This window comes from Melozone crissalis, unplaced genomic scaffold, assembly GCF_028551555.1.
Source record: "Melozone crissalis strain CALT ecotype California unplaced genomic scaffold, PUWL_Pcris_2 ptg000018l_1, whole genome shotgun sequence".
NCBI lineage: Eukaryota > Metazoa > Chordata > Aves > Passeriformes > Passerellidae > Melozone > Melozone crissalis.
The window spans coordinates 17,598,791-17,623,124 of record NW_026535796.1 but is presented as its reverse complement, the minus strand read 5'-3'; the positions used below and the strand labels follow the sequence as shown (position 1 = coordinate 17,623,124).

Below are 24,334 nucleotides of genomic sequence, written 5' to 3'. Positions count from 1 at the left end.
ACCTGTGGAAATGTAAAACCCCCTCCTCCAACCCTCTTTGGTCTCTCACAATCACAGGTGAGGATGTCAACTCTGTAGGACAGAAGCCAGAAATGCTGGAAAACTGACACCCTGAAAATACAGGGTCTCCCTTCTCATGCCAGGATTTAGTAATAACTCAAAATAGGATAGAAATAACTGAGCAGAATACTGATCCTCATTTGTGATAAAAACTTAGTATGTCTGCCATAAGCACAATTGAATTTATTTTTAGTTTTTTGCTTTTTGCATTTAATGATCACATTTAACAATAAGGCAGCAAAAGAACACTACTTGGACATTCTAGTATCTCTGGTTAATGTACATAACCTAAAGTTTAAAAAAACAACTCAAAACAAACAAAACAGAAAAAAGGCAGGCAAAAGGAAGATACTGATTTTTATGTGCAACTCATAAACTACACTCTATACAACCACTTTCCAGTAGAAGTGCTAGGTGTCTGTTTATTCTACTTTTATGAGGAAGTTATAATATCCTTATCTTCATTAATGGAATATAAACTGTACTGTTCTAGCACACAGAATGCTTTATCTCATGCTAAAGGCATTTTCTCTTTCAATATTGAGAGGAACAGGGTGTATTTACCTGTGCCTGCTTAAAATCACAGATAAACCAAATATGTGATGAGATTGTAATAATATGACTGGAAGAAGGTCACCTACCTTTCTGCTTCATGATGACCTCAAAAATTCTTTTTACTCTAAATCAATCCAACTATTTGGAGAAAGAGACACAGCAGGCAAAAAAGCTTTTGCTAGTGGCAAAGATATCTATCCTAAACAGAGGCCAGTGAATCTACTAGTAAACTGCTTCTCTATTAAAGATCAACATGAAAGTGACAAAAAGGGCTAGACAAACAGGTGACAGGACTTCCAGGGCAGTGCAGGTCAGGCTAGAGCAGGGGCAGTCTCTTACCTGAGCTGGTGAGCACGCTCAGGGGGCTGCTGGAGGAGGTGAGCGCGGCGGTGCCACTCGGTGTGTTCTGAGCCGCGCTGGCCGCGGCTGCCAGGGCAGCCAGGTTCTGTAACTGCATGGCGTTCAGTCCTGCAACACAGGCAGCAATGCGAGGGTCTGCTGGCACTGCCACGGCACCCACGTGTGACACACACAGCAAGCTCATCACAGCGACCAACGGTAGCAAGCTTCAAAGCAACAGGCTTAACACTAGTTACCAATCTTTCCTACATTGCAGCTCCTTGCTATAACTGAACATCTTTCTCTTTCCCCAGATAGATGTGATTCTGGAAAAGGCCAGGTAGTCATTACGCCAGATGGAGACTCCAAAGGACAGACATTTTCAAGCAGTGTTCTCTCCAGTCAACAAAACATAGGAGTTAAGCCAGGGTCTGAGAGCTTGTGTGCAAGCTACAGAACTTGCCTAGACACCAGGCCAACAACTTCTCCCGCCCTCACGTCCTCCACACTCTTTGTATGTGGACAGCACTAACTGCAAAATTCCTTCATGAAGGCCTCACACCACAGAGGCCACAAAGGCATGGCTTCAACCCACCATCAGCTGAGCATCAGCATGTTTTGTTTGGTCCCCCTGGCAGCCAAGAAGCAACAGTCAATTGTGAGACAATTGTTAAGTGGCAACTCGTGACCACAGGATCAACCAACGTATGTGCAGGCTGGTCAAACCCACCAGAAAGTAAAACAAAACCTCAGGCATGCTGTGTGTAAGGAGCAAGGGACCCCCGTGTTTATGAATTTTACTGGTCAATTTATTAATCTGATTCACCTTCACTTTGAGCCACTGCTTCTGAATGAAACCATTTGGTCAGTACTGACTGTATTTTGCTCTCTTTTTCTGCCAGAGGATCCATTAGAATGGATCTCCTCCTGAATTTTAACCATCCTTTGGTAGACTAGCTCTATTTTTCCAATTCTGCCTCCCTTCACTTTTCCCTTATTTTCCATTTCTTGTCTCTACCTTTGATTATTTAAACAATTCCTCCTCTCTTCATCTGACCTCAGACAATCCCTAATATTTATTTCCAACATAATTAGAAACAAAACTAAATTAATCACCCTTCATTTAAAAACATCAGAACATCCTAAGCAGACGTAGTATTTCATCTTTTGGATACTCAGTAAGACCTTGGGAGCAAAGCACACATCTCAAATAATTAAAACCTCAGTTTTGTAATTTAAGCATTAAATTGACAACATAAGAATGTGACAATGCATGATAGACAAATTACTTTCTAAAGCACTTCTAATACCTTCAGTATAGTTTGTTTGGTTTTTTAAACTCTTTTTCAATTGTTACGTGTTTGTGGCAGGATCTGTTTCCTTTGGCAAATTTAGTATCCAAAACAAGTGAATTCTGCCTTTATTTAGATTCTCAAGATTCAATTGTAACATAAAAGCATAAAGCTGAAGAAGTTTTCTATTTTGCTTTTATTGTGCTACAGAGGGTTAAAAGTGCAAGTGTTGGAGCTAATGAAGAACAGAGCAGCTTGTTCCTTACTGAAGCAGTTTGTCATGTGCACGCTGCACCTGTCCTCTTGTCATCACACTGTTTTCCCATCTGCTTTCAAACAGCATTGAGATTAAATTTTGTCTGCAAAGTCTGGTAAGTGTGGGATCTAATAACCTACTTAATTTCTCTTTCTATGAATTTCAAGAAAGGAGATATCATCAAGACCTTAAAACTACAACTTTTTTGGTAAGGAATCAGATTTGGAATAACCATGTAACACACTATTTATATGTCTGGATTTCAGGTTTTAAGGTGTGGTGGGTTTTTTTGTTGTTTTTTTTTTTGGGGGGGGTTGTTTTGTTTTGTTCTTTAATAGTGAAGAAAGAATTACCCTGCAAACTTCTCAATCTCAGACAGTTATGCCCTTCCCTCTGCCCCAGCGCTTACTGCTGTACTTTCTTCTTTATTACATCCTGTTTTTAAGCAGACACAAGAGGCGGGAAAGGCAGGATCATGTGCCCAACAAAATAATTTATAGATCAGCCCCACACAGGATATCAGTGAAATGGTTTTTAACAAAAGTTGCTTTTTGCACAGGTCTTGGATCTAAGAGCTCTGAAGAGGTCTAACATGAAAGAAGTCAATGTAGCAAGCTGAATTTAGAATCAACTTCCAGTATAAATCAAAATTCTTACAAATGAAAATGTAACACTTTGCAAACACCTGTAATTGTTACTGACGGGTGCACCAGCCAACACAAGTCGGATCCACAAAGTTCATCCACACTTTTGGATGAACTTCTGCACAGAAAGGGCATGTGATACTGGCAACTACCATTAAACTCCAGGAGGCAATTTGAAAAGTTGAAAGTCTTCAGTATTAAAATCAAAACTATAGATTTCTCTGCCAGCAGAAGAATTTAGAGAATGTGGTGAAAGGAGTTGCTAACATGTGTTTTATTATTCCCAACTGTGTGAAGACAAAAGGGACAACCAATTTACAGCTACAGGACTGCTATGCCCAGTGAATATTCTGACTAGTAGTCCATAGCAAGGAATTTGGCTCTTATCTATGAAGCTGGTTTTCCCTAAAAGTAATGGCATAATGAACTGTAATTCAAATGAATGAATAAAAGAATCTGAATGAAGCACTAGCTCACATTCCTAACAACAATGTATTTCCAACGTAAATGCTTTGTTCTTGGGTATTGAAAATGGGAAAACTAAGAATCCAGAACCATTGAAAACATGTGCATTAGTGAGTGCCTATTTCAAAAAACAGCTCTTCACATATGCACCTGTTTGGATGAAAACAAATACAGAGAGCATTCTTTTTGCTGCCCATAAGGGAAGACAATTTTAAATGCCAGAGGTTGGGGAGATACCACCACTTACCTTGGGGACAATAGTTAAGTAAGATTAAGAAGGAACATTCACACTTGTAGCAGAGAATTCCTGTCATTTCAAAGGAGTAGGCAAACACAGGACTACTTATTTAAATGAGATTAAAATGCCTACAGCCTTTTGGCTACTTTGCCTGCCCTTGTTCTCTTTTGTTTGGCATTGAATTTGTCTTCTGCTTGAAGAAAACTCACCTCCCATTGGGTGGAGGCTGCTCAGTGTGTTCAGGTTCCCAGATGAAGCAGCTGCTGTCTGCTGAAGGAGCTGCAAATAAAGCTAGACATTACACCAAAAAACAAAACAAGAGTGAGAGTGAGGGCTGGCTCTGCTTCTGGGAGAAACTGCATCACACCACAGCCAGAGCGCCGTCACAAATGAATTCCCGCAGCCCATGCACCACATCACAGCAAAGCATAAAGAGAATTCCCTGAACAACACAGCCAGAGCACCACCACAGTGAAGCTCCACGTAGCCCATGCAGCACTTTGCAGCCAAAGCAACAGCACAATGCTTTCTTCACTCAACATCAGCAGTGCTGAGGGAAAATTATAGCCAACACACAAAGACAAAACCAGCAGAATCAGTAGTGAGAGAATTCTTATTCAAAGCACCTAAGGCAGGATTACCAACCCTAAGGATATGCTACCTCTAAACAGACTGTACAGCTGACACTGCCAGCATGGGCCAAATGGCAATGCCAAACCAAAATGAAAGAGCCACCAGGAGAGGGAACCTCCTCTACTCTCCTTATGCACAGCAGACATAAAAGACATTTCAAGCTTTAGCTCAGAAGAGTTTTAGAGATCTCCAAATCCTTTTTCTATTAACTAGCTGTTATTAAAAAAATTCCAATCTACCAAAACTAAAAAAGTGGTAAGAGAATTGTCCCATTTCAACTATACACCATACCAAGAGTAAGATGAAATTTTCCTTTTCTGTTCCTCAGACTTAATATAACATGAATACAGTTGTCAGACCTACTCTGGCAACTCTCTTGAACAAAAGCATATCAGTTTTTGAAAAGTTCATCCTTTAGGAACCCAGCAAAATCAACTGAAATGAAACTACAGTCTACCCTCTGTTACATCATTTTTGTTGAACAGAATAGCTCCTCTCTATTTTCTGTAGGGTTTGCTTTTATTTGGTTGGTTGTTGTTTGGGTTTATTTACTCTGCTTCAAATCCTTTCTATCTGGACAGTACCAAGTACTGTTCCAGGTTTCACTGGAAGAGGACAACAGAAAAAAAGGAAAACTATAAAGGAATACAAGAACTATGTCATCAGATAGACATGAAAAGGGCATTTATATGGTAAACATTGAGGCAATACTATATACAGAAAAAGCACATTCTACAGAATGCAGGAGAAAAACCCGAAGTTTCAGTAACTAGGGCTACTCTGACTGGGGCTTAAATCCTCCTATAAGAGTATCCCAACTAGATGAGAGCACATAACACAATTTCAGCCTTCTGATCCACAAAATGAGAATTAAGAACCCAGCTCCTATCTTCCAGGAGCCTTCTAAAAATGAATATATTAAACACTGCAAGACAGTCAGACACTCCAATTCCTGAAGAGATGAAAAGAACCCAAATCAGAAACTCACTGCTAAGTACTGGGGTCCAAGTGTGTTCAGACCAGCCAGGTTTCCCCATATTGAGGCAGCACTGATCTGTTGCATTTGTTGCTGAAGTTGCTGAGCAATTCGTTTCTGCTCTTTGTCCTTCTGCGTGTCTGCAAATTTTACAACAATGGGAGAAGAGCAACCCTGCAAATAGCAATTCAAACAATTACATACTTGCTATCCCCAGCAGTCACAAAAATACTGAATTAAGACCCAGTCATTGGAATCATTCCCCTCCTCCTCTATGCATACATACAGACATATATATTATATATATATTCAAACAGAACATTTCATCAAAGGCTCAAACTCTTGTTTGCTTTTAATTCTGTTTTGTATTTTAGTATTTTCTTTGCAGATGAAGTTTCTATCTCCAACTCTAAAAATAGAGCAAAATAAACACAAGGGGTCCAGGAGCAGTTTTTGTGAAGAAACACAGAACTGCACTTGTCCTTCTCTCTGCTCTCTAGTCCCTGAAACTCCATAGTGACTGCCTGACTATTACACCTGCTCCTGACACCCACTAACTTGTTTTACCTCCATGGTTTGTGCTTGGTGCATTGCTTTGATTGCTGTTTGTGCCATGGCTCTTGTTGTAAAAGTCACAAATGCACAACCTGTGGAAAGAACAAAAAGGAATCAAGTTGTTCACTACCTCCACAATTATTGAGATGAATACAGGAATGAAAATGCTTACTGGGTAGGGAGGAGGTGTAGGTGGGAATCACAGAAAAAGCTCAAATGCCAGGCTGAGATGCAAAAGGCAGCATCCAGCATCCTCAAACTGCCAAAAAAGCTTCTTGCTTTGCTTACCTCGGCTCAGGCCATCGGGGCCCCGTAATATCCTGCATTCTTCAATCTGCCCAAAGGGGGAGAACATCACTCGAATGTCATTTTCATTGCACTTCTTGGATATCATTCCAATAAACAACTTCCTATCTTCTACTGCTAAGGAAGCAAAAGATAAAGAGTATTACCAGCAAATATGCGCTTACTAGATCTTAGGTCTTCTCTGTTAACAGCAGTTATTTCCCTTGTATTTAGGATATGTGCTTATCAAACCAGATTCCTGGTAATGGACTGTGTCTTTAGTTCAACAGGATGCATATGAGGTACTTCAATGAACCTGACAGATGTTTTATGATTTTATGTTTATGATTTGCTGATTATTTTTAGCCTGTTAAGTCTGTGAACAACAGACATGTTAAAAAAGGAAGAAAAAAAGTATGTCAGATTCAGCACTTCCCTGTATCCCTGTAGTTCTAGGCGAGGCAAGGCTTGAATGTGGTTTATTGTACTATTTTCATTGTCTTTGCTCTGCTTATTCTATCTTTAGACTACCAACATATACCTAACTGCACATAAACAAGCAAGTGAACTGTAGAAAGCTTCTTTTCAGCCTCATGTCAATCACCTTAATTTAGATATGCCAATTTCCTCATCCTCCTCTCTCAACAGTGGAAGCAACAGCAGTTGCTAAAACTGAACACTTTTACTTCTGTTAGTGATAGGCCCATTCTGATTGCATCAAAAGCACAAAAATAACACCTCAAATCAAACCACGGACTGTGTGGTACTGTTTCTTGGCTCTAAATACTGATGCTATTAGATATAGTAGAGTTGAAGAATACCTTTCAGTGGGCAGACCATTTAAAATAACTGGTTCAGAAAGGCATTTCCCTTCATTTTTCAGTTAGTTGTTACTAATGTCAGCTAAAGGTCACTTGAGTGAGTGGGGTAAATCTAAATTCAGAGCAGATTTTTATACTCTTGATTTACTTATTTAAGGATGCTGATCACCTCTGAAACACCTCCTTTTAAAGGATGAAGTGAATTATTCATAATATCACTTGAAAATATAAAACAACATTCATCACAATATAAAATGATGAATACTCTAGCACATTTTGAAGCTTCAAAAAAGTCTTCTCCTGTGGGGGCCTGAATATATGTATTGTTATGGAGAGAGTCCCTGTAAGATCTGTGTGGGTCCTAGTTACTCCAAACGAGCTACAGCTGCCAAGTCCTTAGTTGGGCAGCAGCTGTAGCTCGTGAAGGTAACCAGAATAAATAGGGGTGGGTTGAGAGCCCAGGAGGAGCCCCTGAGAAGATATACGAAGGACAGTGCTGCAGAGAAGAACAGCTTGGTACAGTATGGGACTTGAGAAATATGAATACAACAACTGGTGACCCCAATGTGATGAAGAACATGCAGCCAAACATTGAGAGAAGGTATGGGACCCCCTGATATTATAGAAGAAAGGACAGCCGAGAGCTGTGGCAGCCAGAGAGCTGGGACTTTAGAATATTATATGGCCTTTGAATTAAGGAGTTGTAACAGCAGAAAGCTGTAAAAATATGCCCTTTAAGGAAAAGAGTCTTGGAACATCTAGGGATTTGTATGTATCTAAGACAGCCGAGAGGTGTGGCAGCCTGAGAGCTGGGACTGTATGTGTATTGTAACTGTATAATTGTTAAAAGAAAAGAGGGGAAATGTGGGGGCCTGAATATATGTATTGTTATGGAGAGAGTCCCTGTTAAGATCTATGTATTAAATAAGTGGGTCCTTATGGAGAGAGTCCCTGTTAAGATCTATGTATGTGGGTCCTAGTTACTCCAAATGAGCTACAGCTGCCAAGTCCTTAGTTGGGCAGCAGCTGTAGCTCATGAAGGTAACTGGAATAAATAGGGGTGGGTCGAGAGCCCAGGAGGAGCCCCTGAGAAGACACACGAAGGACAGTGCTGCAGAGAAGAACAGCTTGGTACAGTATGGGACTTGAGAAATATGAATACAACATTTTTCTATTCAATACTATAGTGAAGGGAAACCAACTTACTTGAGTCTTCTATGATGCCGGAAAGACACCAAACTATTCCAGCAGACATTACTTTAATTGGCCACTAAATCTTAATGTTGCACCCAATTCATTTTCTGGTCTTAGAGCAGAAAGCTGCTTTCAAATCCTTTTAGCAGACCATTTTAGTTCCAAGAGATCCAGAATTCCTTGTCTTGGTGGCAAGTTCTAATACTCTCATAACTAATGCTTTCTTATTTATTGTTGTCACCTTCACTTTTTATTAACACTCAAGAGTTAAATAATAGCCTCAGAAATAACATCCTAAAATTCCACTGAATACTTTTTTAAACTTTCCATTATTTTCCCAGGATATTTGTATGTGTGTTTCTATGTAATGTAAGGTCATTTTAAGTTTAGAGAACCTATTCTGTTCTCCTCCCAAAAATACTTCAAAAGAATGACTCCTTTCTAGATATATTTACACAGGAACGTGTCCTATATACCCATGGAGGAATCTGCAGATGGAATTACTCCTACTACATGTCACCCATACATTCCATCTTTTATTTTTCTATTATATTAAGGGGTAAACGTTCTCAAACCAGGACTATCTTCTCCATGATGCAACACAAACTACTGCAAATGAAGAAAATAAAATTTGGTTGAGCCTAGAAAGGCTGAAACTATAGGATACTAAATGCTTTCTTTGCTTAGGTTGCAGCAATACAGATACACGCATATTTGAACATCCATGTATGTAGGTACATAAAGGAAAGGCATTTCTCACAAGGAAATGCATGGATAAATGATCATTTACCCAGTGGTAGATGAGAAACTCTTAATCCATCTGAAGAAATTCTTAATCCATCTGAAATGGCCAATGTGCAGAAATATTCAGTTTTTCTTCTCTACTGAACTGCTGTTAATTCTCAACCTCTCTTGTATGCTACAAGAAGTATTTTTGATTCCCACCCCAGCTGCAAAAGACTTTGCTTCACATTGGACAAACACATGAAAAAGCATTTCTAGATTTCATAAAATCACAGAATATATTGGTGTAGAAAGGACCTTAAAAATCACCTAGTTCCTCTGACTAGACCAGGCTGCTTAAAGCCCCATCCAGACAAGTCTTGAACACCCCCAAGGATGGGGCATCCACAGTTCCTCTGGGTAATGTGTTCACATGTTTCACCATCCTCACAGTATAGAATTTCTTCATAAAATCTAATCTAAATCTCTTTCAGTTTAATACTGTGATCCCTTGTGCTATCACTATACTCCTAGATAAACAATCCCTCCACATCCTCCTTGTAGGCTCCCTTCAGATACTGGCAGGCTGCTAGAAGGCTCCCTGGAGCCTTCTCTTCTCCAGGTGGAACAGCCCCAACTCTCTCAGCCTGTCCTCACAGGGGAGGTGTCCGTCCCTAGGATATCTTGATGGCCCTTCCCTGAACATACTTCCCGGGTCCATGACTTATGCTGGGGGCCTCAGAGCTAGATGCAGTGCAATAGATGGGGTCTTACAACAGCAGAGGGAAAATCACCCCCTCAACCTGTTATGCCCCCTTTAGCTACAGCCCAGGATATGACTGGTTTTCTGTGCTGCAAGTGCACACTGCATGTTTATATCTATTTTTTAGCCATCAAGTCCTTCTCGGGGCTGCTCTCAATTGACTCATCGCTCAGCCTGTATCCATGTTTGTAGCACCTTGGCCTTGCTGAACTTAATGAGGTCAACACAGGCCCACCTCTCCAGTCTGTCAAGGCTCCTCTGGATTGCTTCCTTTCCCTCTAGCACTCAGCTTGACATCACCAATAAGCTTGCTGAGGATGCACTTAATCCCACTGCCCATGTCCCCAACAAAGATTTAAACCACCTTAGTACAAAGAAGAACTCACTGGATGCTTCCCTAACTGACAACATGGTTCTACCACAAGCAGCAGCAAGAGAGATACTCTGAGTCATGGAATTTGAGAGACACCACTCACACTACCTATTATTTAAAAACACACCTTTCTGATTTCACTTTTTTTCTTTTAAAAAACCGGACCTCCAATTCAAGACTTCATCAAAAGCTGTTAAGCAAAAGAGAAATCCTCAAGTTTCCTGACTAGCCCAAATGATGACACCAAACTGGGACTTTAGTAAAGCTTACCATTACTCTTTTCGCTGTCAGCTGGTTTCATCTGGATAGGATGGTGCATCTAAAATGTAAAAAGATTATTTAATCCCAGATACATCCACTTCATACTATATGGAATACATCCCATAACAATTGTGAAAGAAAGAAATTATAGCCTAAATTGCCTCAAGAGAGGTGCATATGTAACACTACAAAATTCCAAGAAAAGGTTTTTCTAATTATATGCCATCGTTCCTCCTCAGAGTATTATAAAAGCCATTTCCACCCACTTCACTGCCATATCATTCTTTCAAATACTCCAAAATTCCCGTAAGTTCTGCTATTACATAGATCTCATAACACTGATCTTTTGAATAGGTTTTTTACAACATTATTTTAGGGCAACATAATGTGTTTGTGCTTCAGTGGTGCTGGAGATCAGAGAAACAAGACAGAGTTGTGAAGAAAGCAGGGCTCTGCTCTTACCCCTGGGAGGATTTTCATGTTGTGAAGAGCATTCTGTGCTTCTAGTGCAGCTTTACGGGTATAAAATGTAACAAAACAGCACCCTGCAATTGAAACAAAATGTTAACGAGGAATGAACACCCAATCTTGGAGCGCTGTACAGAAATTGCAAGCCCAACTTCATACTTCCAATGCAAAATGTATGATAAGAAGAAGAGGTTAGGTGCTGGAACAGGTAGGTGCTACTGTTTGTGAAAGTTTAAGAAAGATTTCCAAGTGTAATAAAATAGAATATGTTCAGAACTAACCCAACATCCCTACTACACCATTAAAACAAGCAGATATATCTGTTGGCTACTTCATTTTCAAACTCAATTATTTCCTTGTACCAAAACCCTACCTACCTTCATAGGAAATATTGCATATAACCAAACTGCAAATGCAGGCACAAAAATTAGTAAGAATTTAATGTTTACAAGTATTTGATTAACACAAATGACTAAAACCCCAATTTCATATTTATCTGAAATTGTGTCCCATTCAGCCACATTTTGATCATATGACATCATCACAGTGATGCTCTGGAGCAACACAGTATTACTGGATGTTCTGCTTTGTAATTATAATTCGTACTCCTCAAGCATCTCCATCATGCTGAGCTCAAAAAAATTATGATTTTTCTGAGCTCAGCTAATGACTGGATCACAGTTCAAGTATAATTAGATAAACACACTCAAAGGTTTTATAAAGTCTGGGCTTGCATGCATATCTGGTCACACAGAGCTCTACAGGGCTGTTTGAATAAGCATACAGCTAAGACTGCAACTATGTGAAAGTGGCTGAAATCCCAAGTCTCACAAGAGAAGTACAGAAGTTCTCACCTTTGCTTTGAGGAGGGTTTTGGCTCCTGTCCCGCAAGACATTGATTTCATAGACAGCACCATACTGTTCAAAAAGTTCTCTGAGATCCTTCTCACACCAGCTCCGTGGGACTTGACCCACAAACATTTTGATAGCATCTAGATCAGGTTGGTCTGGGTGATCCAGTGTGCCATTCATTTTCTTTGCACTAAGAAAAACAAAACCAAAAAATTATGGTTTATATCTTCCTACAAATTCTAAACAAAAGCATGCCTATGGCAAAATTAAAGAAAAATTAATTTTCTACACATATATAAATGTGTATGATGAAAATATACATATAAAAAGGAACTCTTGCACATTCCCAGTATGCATACCAGAGTACACTCAGATTTACGGGCAAGCTATGTACTTTGAAATGAAACACACTCTACACAGCTGTTTCAAACTCTGTTCCCATAATGCAGTCAACATCTGGGATTCAGGATATAAATCTGCTGAGATAACTGAAAACTAACACTAGCTCAACCATGTAAAAAGAAACCAGAACTTAAAGGAACCTAAGCTCAGTCTACCTACAATCTACCAAAGTTATCAGTAACCACCGAAAATGAGAGAATGTTATGACTACATTTTTACATGAGACTAATTGCAACTGTTTCCCAAGGTGAAGATCCATCTTAAAAAAGAGAAACAGAATAAACTGATCCAATGGTAAGTTTCTTTAAAGGTTTACAAGGAAGTACTTCTTTGTGAAACCAGGAAGCTTTCAACAATAATTGGCAAAAAACAAGGCTTAATTTGTACATGAAAAGGCTGGGATTGGACAATCCAGTTAGTCACAGACTGAATCAGGTTCAGTAATGTCAGGGTTCTAACAGAGAAAAAAAAAAAAAGTAACTTAGACTACAACAACACGGAAGTTTTAAGTATGGGAATCCTCAATAGGTTCCAAGGCATTCTGTCTACCCATATGAGCAGTTTACACCCTATTAATAAAAGTTGTGATATGCTCCACCCAGCCAGCTGACAAGTCCTTCACTGCTCTCTGTATTGACTCCTCATTATTTGTTAGGTGCAGTGTGATGTCTGTTATCAGTACCCCCAGCCTGGTACACCAGAGCACCCCTCCCTGCAGAAGCCTGACTGTAACAACACCCTATTGCAGCTATAGAGACTAGTTGGTTAAAACTGCTGACCAATCCCTGCATAATCTAGAAAGGACATGGGGAGTGGAACAGCAACTATACAATGATTCCCCCCACCCCCAAACTCTTTGCTGAAGGTGGTCCTCTTGCAGAGCAGTCAGTTCTCTTCATCTCTGCTTTGCTCCTTTGAAGACACTTTGAATGGCTTTTTAACTGCACGATAGTGAACAGTACTCCTCACTGTCCATCTGAAATCGCATTTCTCCCTGAAAAGAATTTTAAAAAAATCCAAGCCCAGTACTGTTTAGTATTTTTCCCCATCAATACACTGCTGTTCGGAACCTAAGGAAAAAAATGATGTTAGGGAAAGCTCATAATTTTATAGCTGTATGAACAGACTTAAAAACAACAAAGCTTCTTACTAGAGGGGAAGAGAATAATCATAAATGCTTTCACTCCTCTTCACCTTTCCACTCAGAAAGGGTCAGCACCTCTCCAAATAGCCAAGAGAAACAAAACAACACCCTTTACAAACATGTAAACTGCCTCTTTTTCATTTCAGCTAAGAACAACTGGAAATTGTTTACCCTATCCAATAATAATTTTCAGCCCTGCCTTCCATGGGTAGCTTCAAGAGCACAAGATGGCTCCTGTTAACTGGGCAACTCTTAATATAACCTCAACAGCATTCAAGGAATATTTTACTCCTAATTAAACGGTTCAGTCTGGAGTTATTAATAGGGAAGAACAGAAACAGTTCTTCCCACAAGTGATTTCAACAATCCATGTTATAATATCAGTACCTGTAGCATACAATAAGCAGTGTCATCAAACAGCTTTATTCCTCCTTAGTCCTTATCACCACAATTATCAGACCATTTTCCCCCCATCTTCAAACCAACATCAATCTTCCATGACCACTAGGATTTCTTCAAGAAAACAAACTGCAGGGTGTCCTATCTCTCCTTCCTGTCCCCCTCTGTCCCAACAGACAGCAGGGCCTTGAGACAGCAATTCCAGCTATCATTTTAGTTAGAACTTAGACATGAAGAGAAAATACTTACACAGGGCTTGCATTCAAGGAGCAATGATCCACCATCATCTCTGGGAGGAAATCCAACTTGAACGCGGCCATCACCTCAGTCTCTGACAAACTCTTAACACTAAATCAATGTACTGCCTAACCCCCCAACAACACCACTTCCAAAAGTTCTGCAGGTCTTAACACTCAGCCACACAAAAAACACTCAAACCACAGAAACAGAAGCTCAGGGAGACCAGCAATAGACACCACAGAAACAGGCTGGACTGGGAAAGGGACATGGAATCCCAGATTAAAAAGGGGATGTGACCATGTGAAGGGAGGCTCAGCTTAGTACACAATGAAAATGCTGATGCACTAGGCTTGTTTTGTGCAATTTTCCCTGGCGAAGCAGTACTGAGTGCACTGTCAGATAAACAGAGTGTCAGATCCATGAAGATAGCAATGGGTAACAGAGCAGAAAGAATACAAACTCCAGTCTTTCCACCCCCAACTAACTCCTTGTCTCCCAAAATGGCAGACCAAGGCCTTGAAGTTCAGACAAGCACTTTCCAAATCAGCAATACTAAGGTGTGAAGTCAAGAGATTTCTTCACCATAAACATTTTTAATAGCTGATTTCACTCTCTTCCCCTTGTACTTTACTATTGACACTCTCAACTTCTATGGCACAAAATGCCAACTACAATTTTTCTCCAAATCTGCCACAAAAAAGGTCAGATTATTCAAAAATTCCTTAACAACCACAGAACATCAAAACCAAATCCTTTTATAGAAGTAAAACATACATTGTTCTGGAAACAATACTTTGTCTAAAAATCCAGATATAGAGAGTCTATAAATGACCAAGTAAGGGAAAAAACTCAGTGATTTACAGAAAACCATTTTATAGTCTTTGAGAACACTGATCAGAACACCTCAGCTGCTTCATCATTAAAACAGATATAGCACATTGATCAAGGAACTGTGAGATGCATCTATATATGCAATGCAGGTTTCTTATTAAATCTCCAATACCCAAACTAATGGGGAGATAATGTGGATAAAACTGGATACACTGTGAAATGCAGGAGTATTTGACTGAGTGGAGTGAGTGCCCCAGTGCAGAGGCAGCTGAGTGTGTTGGAGCACTCCAGGAGGAATGGTTAATTGGAGTCTAACATGAGACCAGCAACCCTTATATATGGTTGTTATAACCACAAAATAACCTCTCAGAGCATCAAGGACTGCATGCTGGAGCAGCTGTGATCACATCTTTCTCCTCTGTCAATGGTTGCAATGGGTACTTGCAGTTATTCTGCCTGGCCAGTATACATAGGTTTATTTAAGCTTGCACAGTTACAGTATGTCAATTGGTTTTTTTCATAAATAATGTTTCCAACCCCTGAAAAAAATTTTTAAAAAGAAAACTTTTCTTATCTTTTGCCAGCAGTGAGGTTAATTTAAAGGAGCTAGACCCTGTAATACAAAGAGATATGCATACACTGCAAAATAAGAGAGGACTTACATTTCTCACACATCAGATATTCAACAGTAACTACTTCATGCATGCTCTTACTATGTGATAAGTGCAAGAAAGCATTCTCTTTAAAGAAAAAGGTGTAAGCTATCTGCTAAGCACCATTGTTAAGAACATGCAAATAGGCATTAGGGAGCACAGGTCAATTTTTCAGCTTTCAATAAATGAAATTGCTCTGTCTACCTTTAGACACATATTACAGGCTTCCCGCTTGAAAAATGCCATGTTGAGTAAAGTCCATCATATCAATAATATTCAAATATGTTAAAATGATCCTAGAGCCCATTTCACGCATTTGTCTAAAATGAGACTGCAGAGAAAAACTTTTCAGGTTTATGTGATTAGAACAACAGATTACAGGGTGTGATTCCTATATGAGATGAATCTATAGACCAACACTGTAAATTCTGGCCCTATCCAGGAAGACCAGAACTCATTCCTTCTGGTCTTTCATTCATCTTTAGCTTTTTACATCAGCCAGTAAAATGCCCCAGCTGCCATGCTCACTGTAGGTTCCATGAAAGACAATGCTGGCAACACATTGTCTAGAAAATGGGTTTTAAAAATGTTACTGAGATTGATTACAAATGTTACTGAGATTGATTCACTGAAGAAAATCACTACACCATGACAATTTGATCCTATGCCCACCCTTTCCCACATCCCTCTGCTCCTCAAAATCAAGGTCCTATCTTCTTGTTCCATTAAGACAAAACTGCAATGCTATAGGCACAATTTGTTGGAAAGGAAGCATTAATACTAGAATGGTGAATAAATACCTGAAGATATGTTAGCCAAGACTCAGTGCCTCTGGGTGCCATACTTCTGAAGCAATGATGGCAACTTCAGTGACAAAACAGTGTACAAGCAGGTTTGGTTTAGTGTTATTTAGCTGAGGCCTTCAAGCTAGTGAAATTAAAAGACTTACAGACTTCACTTGTGAAAATATAAAAAGGAGTGGAAAAACATGGTATTTCACTACTGCACAGAAATAATAATTAAATGAGGGAAAAGTGTTTCTTTGAAATTAGAAAAACACAAAAGTTATCCTAACCATTTCTCACAAAGAAAGAAAAATAAGGGAGCTAAACACACTTATTTTTTGCTCAGATGTCAAATTCCTGCTGGCTTCCAGATCCATTCTTTGACTGTTTCTATTCAAAGGATAACAGAAACAATGTCTGAAATTCCAAGCTCCATGGACTGTAGCTACACATTTAAATGCTGTGCTCATCTGACAATATGAACATTAAAAAACTTCCATGCACTACACATTAGATCTCAATTTTTACACTGCTGAAGCCCTAGATGATGCTGCAGAATGTGACATTATATGTGCTCCTCAGAGACTGCAGAGTACAAACGTCGAAAGCTTTTTGCTTTTTAAATTTACAGAATTACATCATATCCTAGGGCAAAAAAATTGTGAAAATTCACCACAAAACCGAAAATCTTCCATCATATTTTCTTTCCTAAGAAAGCCTAGTTTTAATGAGTAATTAACTCTGAAAGCTGAAGATAATACCACCTTTTATTTTATACATTCTGTACTCAGACAGCATAGACAGCATACACAAATCTGAAGCTGAGGGACTACTGGCATGGTGAGAGCAAGCTATGGGAAAGGATGTAGGCTATGGGGAAATCAGACACTGTGAAGCTCTGAAGGAGACAGGTCCTAGAATAAACTTCCCCTTGTATTATCTGTGCATATCCAGATTCTTACAGTGCTGCTGAATTGCAGTTTTGTTTTTACACTGATAGCCTCTAGGTTACATGCATCAAAATACAACAGTTGCTTGTCAATATTTTGTTTCATTGTTGATCATGTAAGCATGTGGTCAGAATGTTTTCTGCTTGTGTTGAAATCCAAACTGTCTCCCCATGCCTCACTGGGCACAAAAAGCCCCATACCTAGTTGCCAAAACTGCAGTTTCTTCCTCTGCCAATCTCTTTAACTGTTATGCACTGTGGGTACACAAATCTGACACATTGAGAATATTGAATTTACCATCAAAATACATGAAGTTTTTGGGCTGCCTACAATTCCGATTAAATTAACTGAAAAACATTTTATTGATGTGAACTTTGGTAGAAGTTCCCAGAAGATGGAGAAAAGGGATAGGAGGGGAAGACAACTGCCTTTACCTTGGAAATACCAAAGTTTTGTGGTGCTCCCTCTTATGCATTTATCTGAGAGCAGATAAATGAGATCTAGATGCAGATTAATTTTTACAAATCAGGTAAATAAATTTAATTCTAAAAATAGATCCTACTATAAGCTTTTTCCCCCCTACCCTTCCTCAAAATATTTCTGGGGAAAAGTATTTGAGGTACATCAATACATTCCTGACCTACTTCTCTGGCTTGTGAATGAAGTCCTGTAGCTTCTACTTCAATTAACTCTGTGAAAGCTCAAAAGGAATGAATTATGAACTTTCATCTGACTGAAGAATCCCCAGGACTCCCAGCTCTCTGCCAGCAGATGAAACAGCAAGTCACCCAGTCTTCTGGCTTGCAGAATGAGGCTTTCTCTGCCTAAGTACTCTTAGGAAGAGAAAAATGAAACAGCAGCTATACATACCCTTTTTTGATAGTAAAGAAAAACTGTAGCAGTAAATGATATAAAATTTATTTTGAAAAGTTAGGGATTTTTTTTTCTTGAAAAAGGAGATGAAAGTTTGCAGTGAAGTGAGGAAATTTGTTATTCTAATTAATTCTAAACAGTGAAGCTTATAAAAAGACAGACAAGAAACACATACAGGTACATTTTGGTCTCAAATTGTTTATGGGCCTTCTCAAATACATATGATTATCTGTTCTTCCTGCTATACAACATACACTTCACACAGAATCTCTGTGAATGGCAATGATAGGCCTAGATCATACCAAAGAGTGGGAATTTGCCTATGCATGTGTGTTAGGACAAAACAAACCAAACTATGTTAAAGAAAAAAAAAAAAAAAAGGAAGAGTTGTCCTGTCAAAAGCTACTCAAGAACTGAACTTGATGTAAATGCTCATTAAAACACCTGCACTATATTCAATTGCTTTAGTAAGTAACACTAAATCCTCCCCAAGAGGTCCCCCAACACCACAAACTACACAACCAAAAAAACCCAAACCCCACACCTCTGGACTTGAAGAAATGTGACAGCACAGACAGCAACCAGTATATACACTTTCCTTTCTTTTTATAATGCCTTGCAATTGCTTTCACAATGCCACCACACAACTGATGAACAAATTCCATCTGTGATATACTCAATATCTGGCTCATGCCCGAGGACAGCTTACATCAAATGGCAGACAGCAGCTCTGCAATATGAGAGCTTATCTACCAGGAAACAGGTTACAAACATCTGTCCAAATCTGAGAAACCAAAAAAAAAAACCCACTCTAAACTGCAGCTGAGTCCTGCTCTGCCAGTGGCTGCTACTGACAGCAATTTTAAATGTGTCTAATGAGAACTTGCAAGAAGCTGAATTACCAGTCTTAGGACCCTCTTATAACACATGTATGAAGTCCACAAAGTTTAAGGCAGTGGCCTACAAACTTTTCCTCTCATCTTCTGATACACTGCCTCTTCACCTGCTTGCCTGTAAGGGGATGCAGGATTGTGCTGTGAATGTCCTGATGGGGCTGTGGCTATTGGAATTCTGCGATGTGAGCAGCCCACAGTTCTGCAGACAATGATCTGCTTCTCTAGGACAGAACAGCTGCATGATGCTACCCTGAGTTTTACTTTCTCAGAGCACAGCTGAGAGCTAACACAGCAGCATGAGGTTGCTAACCCAGTGCTTGATCTGCTGCAGCTGTGTCTGCTGCTTCAGTGATGATGCTATGAAGGCTTGCACAGGCATTACCAAAGAGAGAAAAATGGAATAGCCTGGCCATGAGACTGCCTCCTGACAGGGACCTAAAACATCCATCTCTGACCATAAAATTTCTCATTACCCTCTTGTCAATATGGAGTATGAAAGCTGACAGCCTTCACAGCATTACCTTGAGGTATATCCAATTATTCCTTCCAGAACCTGTACCTATTTTTTTTTTTACATAAAAAAACTCCAAAGAATTTCAAATACCTCAGTCTGCTATAGTGCAATGTACAGAGTGATAAAAAACTTCAGTTAGTATATGTGGATTTTTCCAAAGGCATACAGTATGCACTCACCCTGCTTTCAAGGAGAGTATTGTGCAGCACAAGGACAGTAGACTAATACATTAGCTCAGTGAAATAAGGAAAAATATGCCTATATGTAAGTAAAATCTTCAAATTAAGACAATTAAACACCAAAGAGAATATGAAGTTTCTAGGAAACTATCTCCATATACCCGCTCCCCAAGAATACATTACATACGTACATTCATCTTCATAGAAATATAAGAAGAGGTACCTGGATTGTTTTCTTTACCTTATATTGTAATATATCTTCTTTTGCTAGCTTACATTTTGTAATTAAAGTTCTCAATTGTTACCTTCAGAACAGTGATCTGAAATTTATGTTACATTTCTGTCTTTCCCTGATACATTTTATTTTGCAATTTCCATGTCTTTTTCAGACTACAGGAATGCAGAGAGAGTTGTGAATGCAAATCGTAGTTGTGAATTTAAAACTAAGGCACAGGACACAGGAAAACTTACTGTGATGCAAAAAAGACAATAAAAGCCTGGCTGAGAAGACACTGTATTAAAGGTACGAGACACAAAGCATATAAGAAAACAAACTGCTAAGAGACCAAATAATAAATCTGAAGCAATTAATGCAGGAAAACCCCTTAAAGAACCAATACCTGTAGAAGAGACAACAACAAGCCTTAATGCAGGTTCCTTAGAAAAATTAATTCTGTCAAATCACAGGCAAGGAGAAAACATCACATACTTAACCCTCTTTGCAAGACATTTTACAATTAATAATTGATATTAGGAAAAAGCATTGATGTATCCCAGGGCAATTGCTTTTAAAGCAGACATGTACAGGTTTCTTCCCCTCATTCTGGTGTACTAGTTCTAGTATATGTTCTAGTATACTAAAAACATTAAAGCTCTTTATCCTTACCTTTAGATTCTGGTTTGTTTTGTTTTTTTGGTTTTTTTTTAATAAGTATATGTGAAATGTCTATTTCAGGTACTGCTTAAGCCCTACAGTAAGGTATGTAAAGAAAATATCACTTTAAATTTGTATTTTTTTAAGATACCCAAACATTCCAGTAGTTTGATTTTGAGCAGCATTTTTAATTTTTCTAATCACATTGCTAGAACATAAAAATTCTTACACTTTGCAAGAGACAAAAAACTATGGAAACCTTAAATACCTAAGAGAGATCGGAAAGACCTGTAGACACTTTGGCACTGCAGACAGAAAAAACTTCTTGAGAAAGTAGGAAAAGTGGCTTGGTCACAACAATAGTAAGAGGAAATGAAGGCAGCTGTATGACACAGGAGACAAAGCAGGAAATGAGTATAAGAGGAGAGGACACACATTTCTACCCTGTGGAAGGACAGGGGACAGAATGAAACAATTTAGGCAGCGGCAAGGTTTGAGTTTTCCCCTCGCACCCTTTGTTTTTGCTTATTGACTGAATTCAGACCCTAAGACAGAAATACAGAGGGCATATCACACTTGCACTTCAATGCTCAAATCTTTACTGTAAGAGAATAAGAATAATGCTTGAAGCAATCTTGTGCTGAAGGCAAGGTACAGATTCCATTTAAGAGTGTCCTTGCTCTCTTTCTCCTAAATGTTGCCTCTGAGTTTGGTTTGGTTTTGCTTTTTTCCTTTTTAAGATGGATATAGCCGAAGGTAAACTCCTGGCCATCTTTTTGCGCAAGAAACAATCCTGCAAGCAATTCTATGGAACAGAAAACTTTGTTTCAACTTTTTTTACCTTGTCAATACAAACACAGTACCTACAAATCTGGTTTCAGATACTCCTGCATTTTCCTGTTCTCTCCTGTACGACATGAATCTGAAGCTCTGTACTTAGTCAAAAAGATACACTGGAAAAAAACGTTCTGCAATCTCTATAGTATTCACCAGATTTTTAAGGACTCTTAAATCTACACATTTTAGGACAGTCTTCTGACACTGAAACAGAGCCAGAAGTTATTCCTCTAGTAAGGAGCTGGAAATCCAGTCATTCTTGGAAAGCTCTCAATAGTCTGCTTGTCCTCAAGCCAAACATGCCATAAAGCATTACAGCAGGCAAGGCAACTACATTTACACAGAGAAGGCTGTGTGGTTGCATATTGGGCCCAGGGGGAGCAACAGAACCAGCTGTAAAATTCCAAGACCATGTACAAAGATCGTTATATTTTTATATTATTATTATTATTATTATTTTTATATTATTTATATTAACCTGCAGGAGGAGAATCTCTGAATCAAAAAACACTTTTAAGTTTATGGCAAGCAACACATTTTGTACATATGTGAACTACAACCTTAAAGTAAGAACTGGCCAAAGTCACTTTATTTTACTTAAGAAATGTAATATGTTAACTCAAAGGAACAAACTACAAATTATTATTCTCCTTACTGAAATGTCTTATAAGAATAAAAATTTTAAATGTGTCTAAGAATAGCGCTTAGACACATTTAAAATCTTTTCTGATAGTCTTTTTTTTTCTTCTTCTGAGTTTCAAGAGCCCTTTTGGACTAAAAGCAACAAGTCTCAAGTTTCAGCGTCCTTTGCGGCCACCAGAACAGCTGGACAAGCCATTTTGAAGAGTCCTTTAATCTCAAATTGTTTTTATGAATAGCACCAGATACAAACATGAATCAGTTAATATTATACTACAAAAATAGTAGTACTTTTGTACTATTATCTCTCTCATTTCATTTTATTCAAAGGAAAGCTTTTTGTTGCATGTTACCCAAAGAAAGTTGAAATGTAGCCTAGACAGGGGTTCTCAGTTGACTGGGAGGGTCCAGTTGACTGGAAGTTAGCAAATGTTACACTTCATTTACATGAAGGGTTGAAAGGAGGATCTGGGGAACCACAGGCCTGTGATCCTGACCTCTGGGATGGGGAAGGTCATGGAGCTGATCATCCTGAGTGCCATTACACAACATGCACAGAACAAGCAGGGGATCAGGCCCAGCCAGCAGGGGTTTCTGACAGGCAGGTCCTGCTTGACCAACCTGATCTCCTATGTCAAAGCGAGCTGCTGAGTGGATGAGAGAAAGGCTTGTGATGTTGTCTACCTGAACTTCAGTAAAGCCTTTGACTCTGTTTCCCACAGCATCCTCCTGGACAGGGTGACTTTCCATGATGTGAATGGGCGTACTCTTTGCTGGGTAAAAGATGGCTGGAGTGCTAGGCCCAGAGAGTGGTAGTGGTGGTGATTGCAGTTACATGCAGCTGATGGTTGGTCACCAGTGGTGATCCCCAGGGCTCAGCATTGGGGCCAGTCCTGTTTAATCACTTTATCAATGATCTGAGTGAAGGGATCAAGTGCATCCTCAGCAAGTGTGCAGGCAACACCAAGCTGTGTGGGAGTGTTGATCTGCCAGAGGAGAGGAAAGCTCTGCAGAGAGATCAGGGTAGGCTGGATCCACAGACTGAGGCCAACTGTGTGCAGCTCAACAAGGCCCAGTGTCAGGTCCTGCCCTTGGGTCAAACAACCCCAAGCAGTGCTACAGGCTGGGGGAAGGGGGCTGGAAGGCTGCCCAGCAGACTAGGGCCTAGGAAGGTTGGCTGACAGCAGCTGAACGTGACCCAGCAGTGCCCAGGTGGCCAGGAAGGCCAATGGCAACCTGGCCTGGATCAGCAACAGTGTGGCCAGCAGGACCAGGGCAGTGATTGTCTCCCTGTACCTGGCACTGGTGAGGCCACACCTCAAGAGCTGTGCCCAGTTTTAGGCCCCTGACTACAAGGACACCAAGAGGCTGGAGCACATCCAGAGAAGGGCAACAGAGCTAATGAACGGTCTGGAGCACAAGTCTTACAGGGGGAACTTGAATGAGCTGGGGTTGTTCAGCCTGAAGAAGAGGAGGATGAAGGGAGACTTCTCTTTACAACTACCTAAAAGGACAGACATTGTACTGAGGCGGGGGTCAGTCTTTCCTCCCAAGTAACAAAACCACACAAAAGGGCTTCAAGTCACACCAGAAGAAGTTTAGACTAGATATTAGGAAGAATTTCTTCACTGAAAGTGTTGTCAAGTATTGGAACAGGCTGCCCAGAGAAGTGTTACAATCTCCATCCCTGGAGGTACTTGAAAAATGTGTAGATGTGGGGCTTAGGGATAGGTTTAGTGACAGACTTGGCAGTGTTAGGTTAATGGTTGAACTCTGTCATGGCATCATGTCAAGAGTCTAGTCTCTGTCTAGACTCTAGCCATGGAATCATTAAGGTTGGGGAAGACTCTTAAGATGACAATCTACAATCTTTTAATGCCCATTTTTATCTCCATGCCAAAGATTTCCATTTTGGAAGGGGCTCATATCTCATATGCAGAAATTTTACTTGAACACAGACATGTTTCAGCATGGTAAATGTGTATATGACAAGAGTCAATACAGAGGTAGAACTGACTCCTTATCTTAAAGCAAAGCTGAGTCCTCCTTATTTTTATTCTCTGTACCAGAACAGAAACAGAATGCCATCAGTTTTATTCTGATGTATATCTCTGTATATTCTGATATATATCTCTGTAGTGGTAACCATGATGAGACGTTTCATACTGGAACATACACAAACAGTTTTATAAACCTTTATTAGATGTTCAAAAAAAGACTCCATCCTCTTCCATTTGGTCACCTTTTTATTCACATTTAGGCAGATGAATTCAACTTTGCTCTTAAGATGAGAAACCACAGATCTTGCACCAAATCAAAGTGACTTATTTTCATCAACCACAAACGTGGTGATTATCTTGCTATT

The 24,334-nt window shown here is 39.6% G+C and overlaps 1 protein-coding gene across 10 annotated transcripts in view; it reads right to left on the bottom strand.

The window, feature by feature from the left end:
* The window catches only part of CELF1 (CUGBP Elav-like family member 1), a 59,635-nt gene that overhangs the window by 17,302 nt on the left and 17,999 nt on the right, over positions 1-24,334 (bottom strand). For 4 of the 10 annotated variants that reach the window (XM_054275574.1, XM_054275576.1, XM_054275577.1 and 1 more), the window contains 8 exons: positions 11,756-11,943; positions 10,896-10,978; positions 10,443-10,491; positions 6,302-6,436; positions 6,026-6,105; positions 5,471-5,632; positions 4,059-4,140; positions 955-1,083 (listed from right to left, as the gene is read on the bottom strand). In XM_054275574.1, coding sequence (XP_054131549.1) covers positions 955-1,083; positions 4,059-4,140; positions 5,471-5,632; positions 6,026-6,105; positions 6,302-6,436; positions 10,443-10,491; positions 10,896-10,978; positions 11,756-11,933 — 898 coding nt within the window. In that variant the 5' untranslated portion in view covers positions 11,934-11,943. The remainder of the gene's footprint in view (positions 1-954; positions 1,084-4,058; positions 4,141-5,470; positions 5,633-6,025; positions 6,106-6,301; positions 6,437-10,442; positions 10,492-10,895; positions 10,979-11,755; positions 11,944-24,334) is intronic. The other 6 variants (XM_054275581.1, XM_054275583.1, XM_054275584.1 and 3 more) reach the window with 3 other exon arrangements.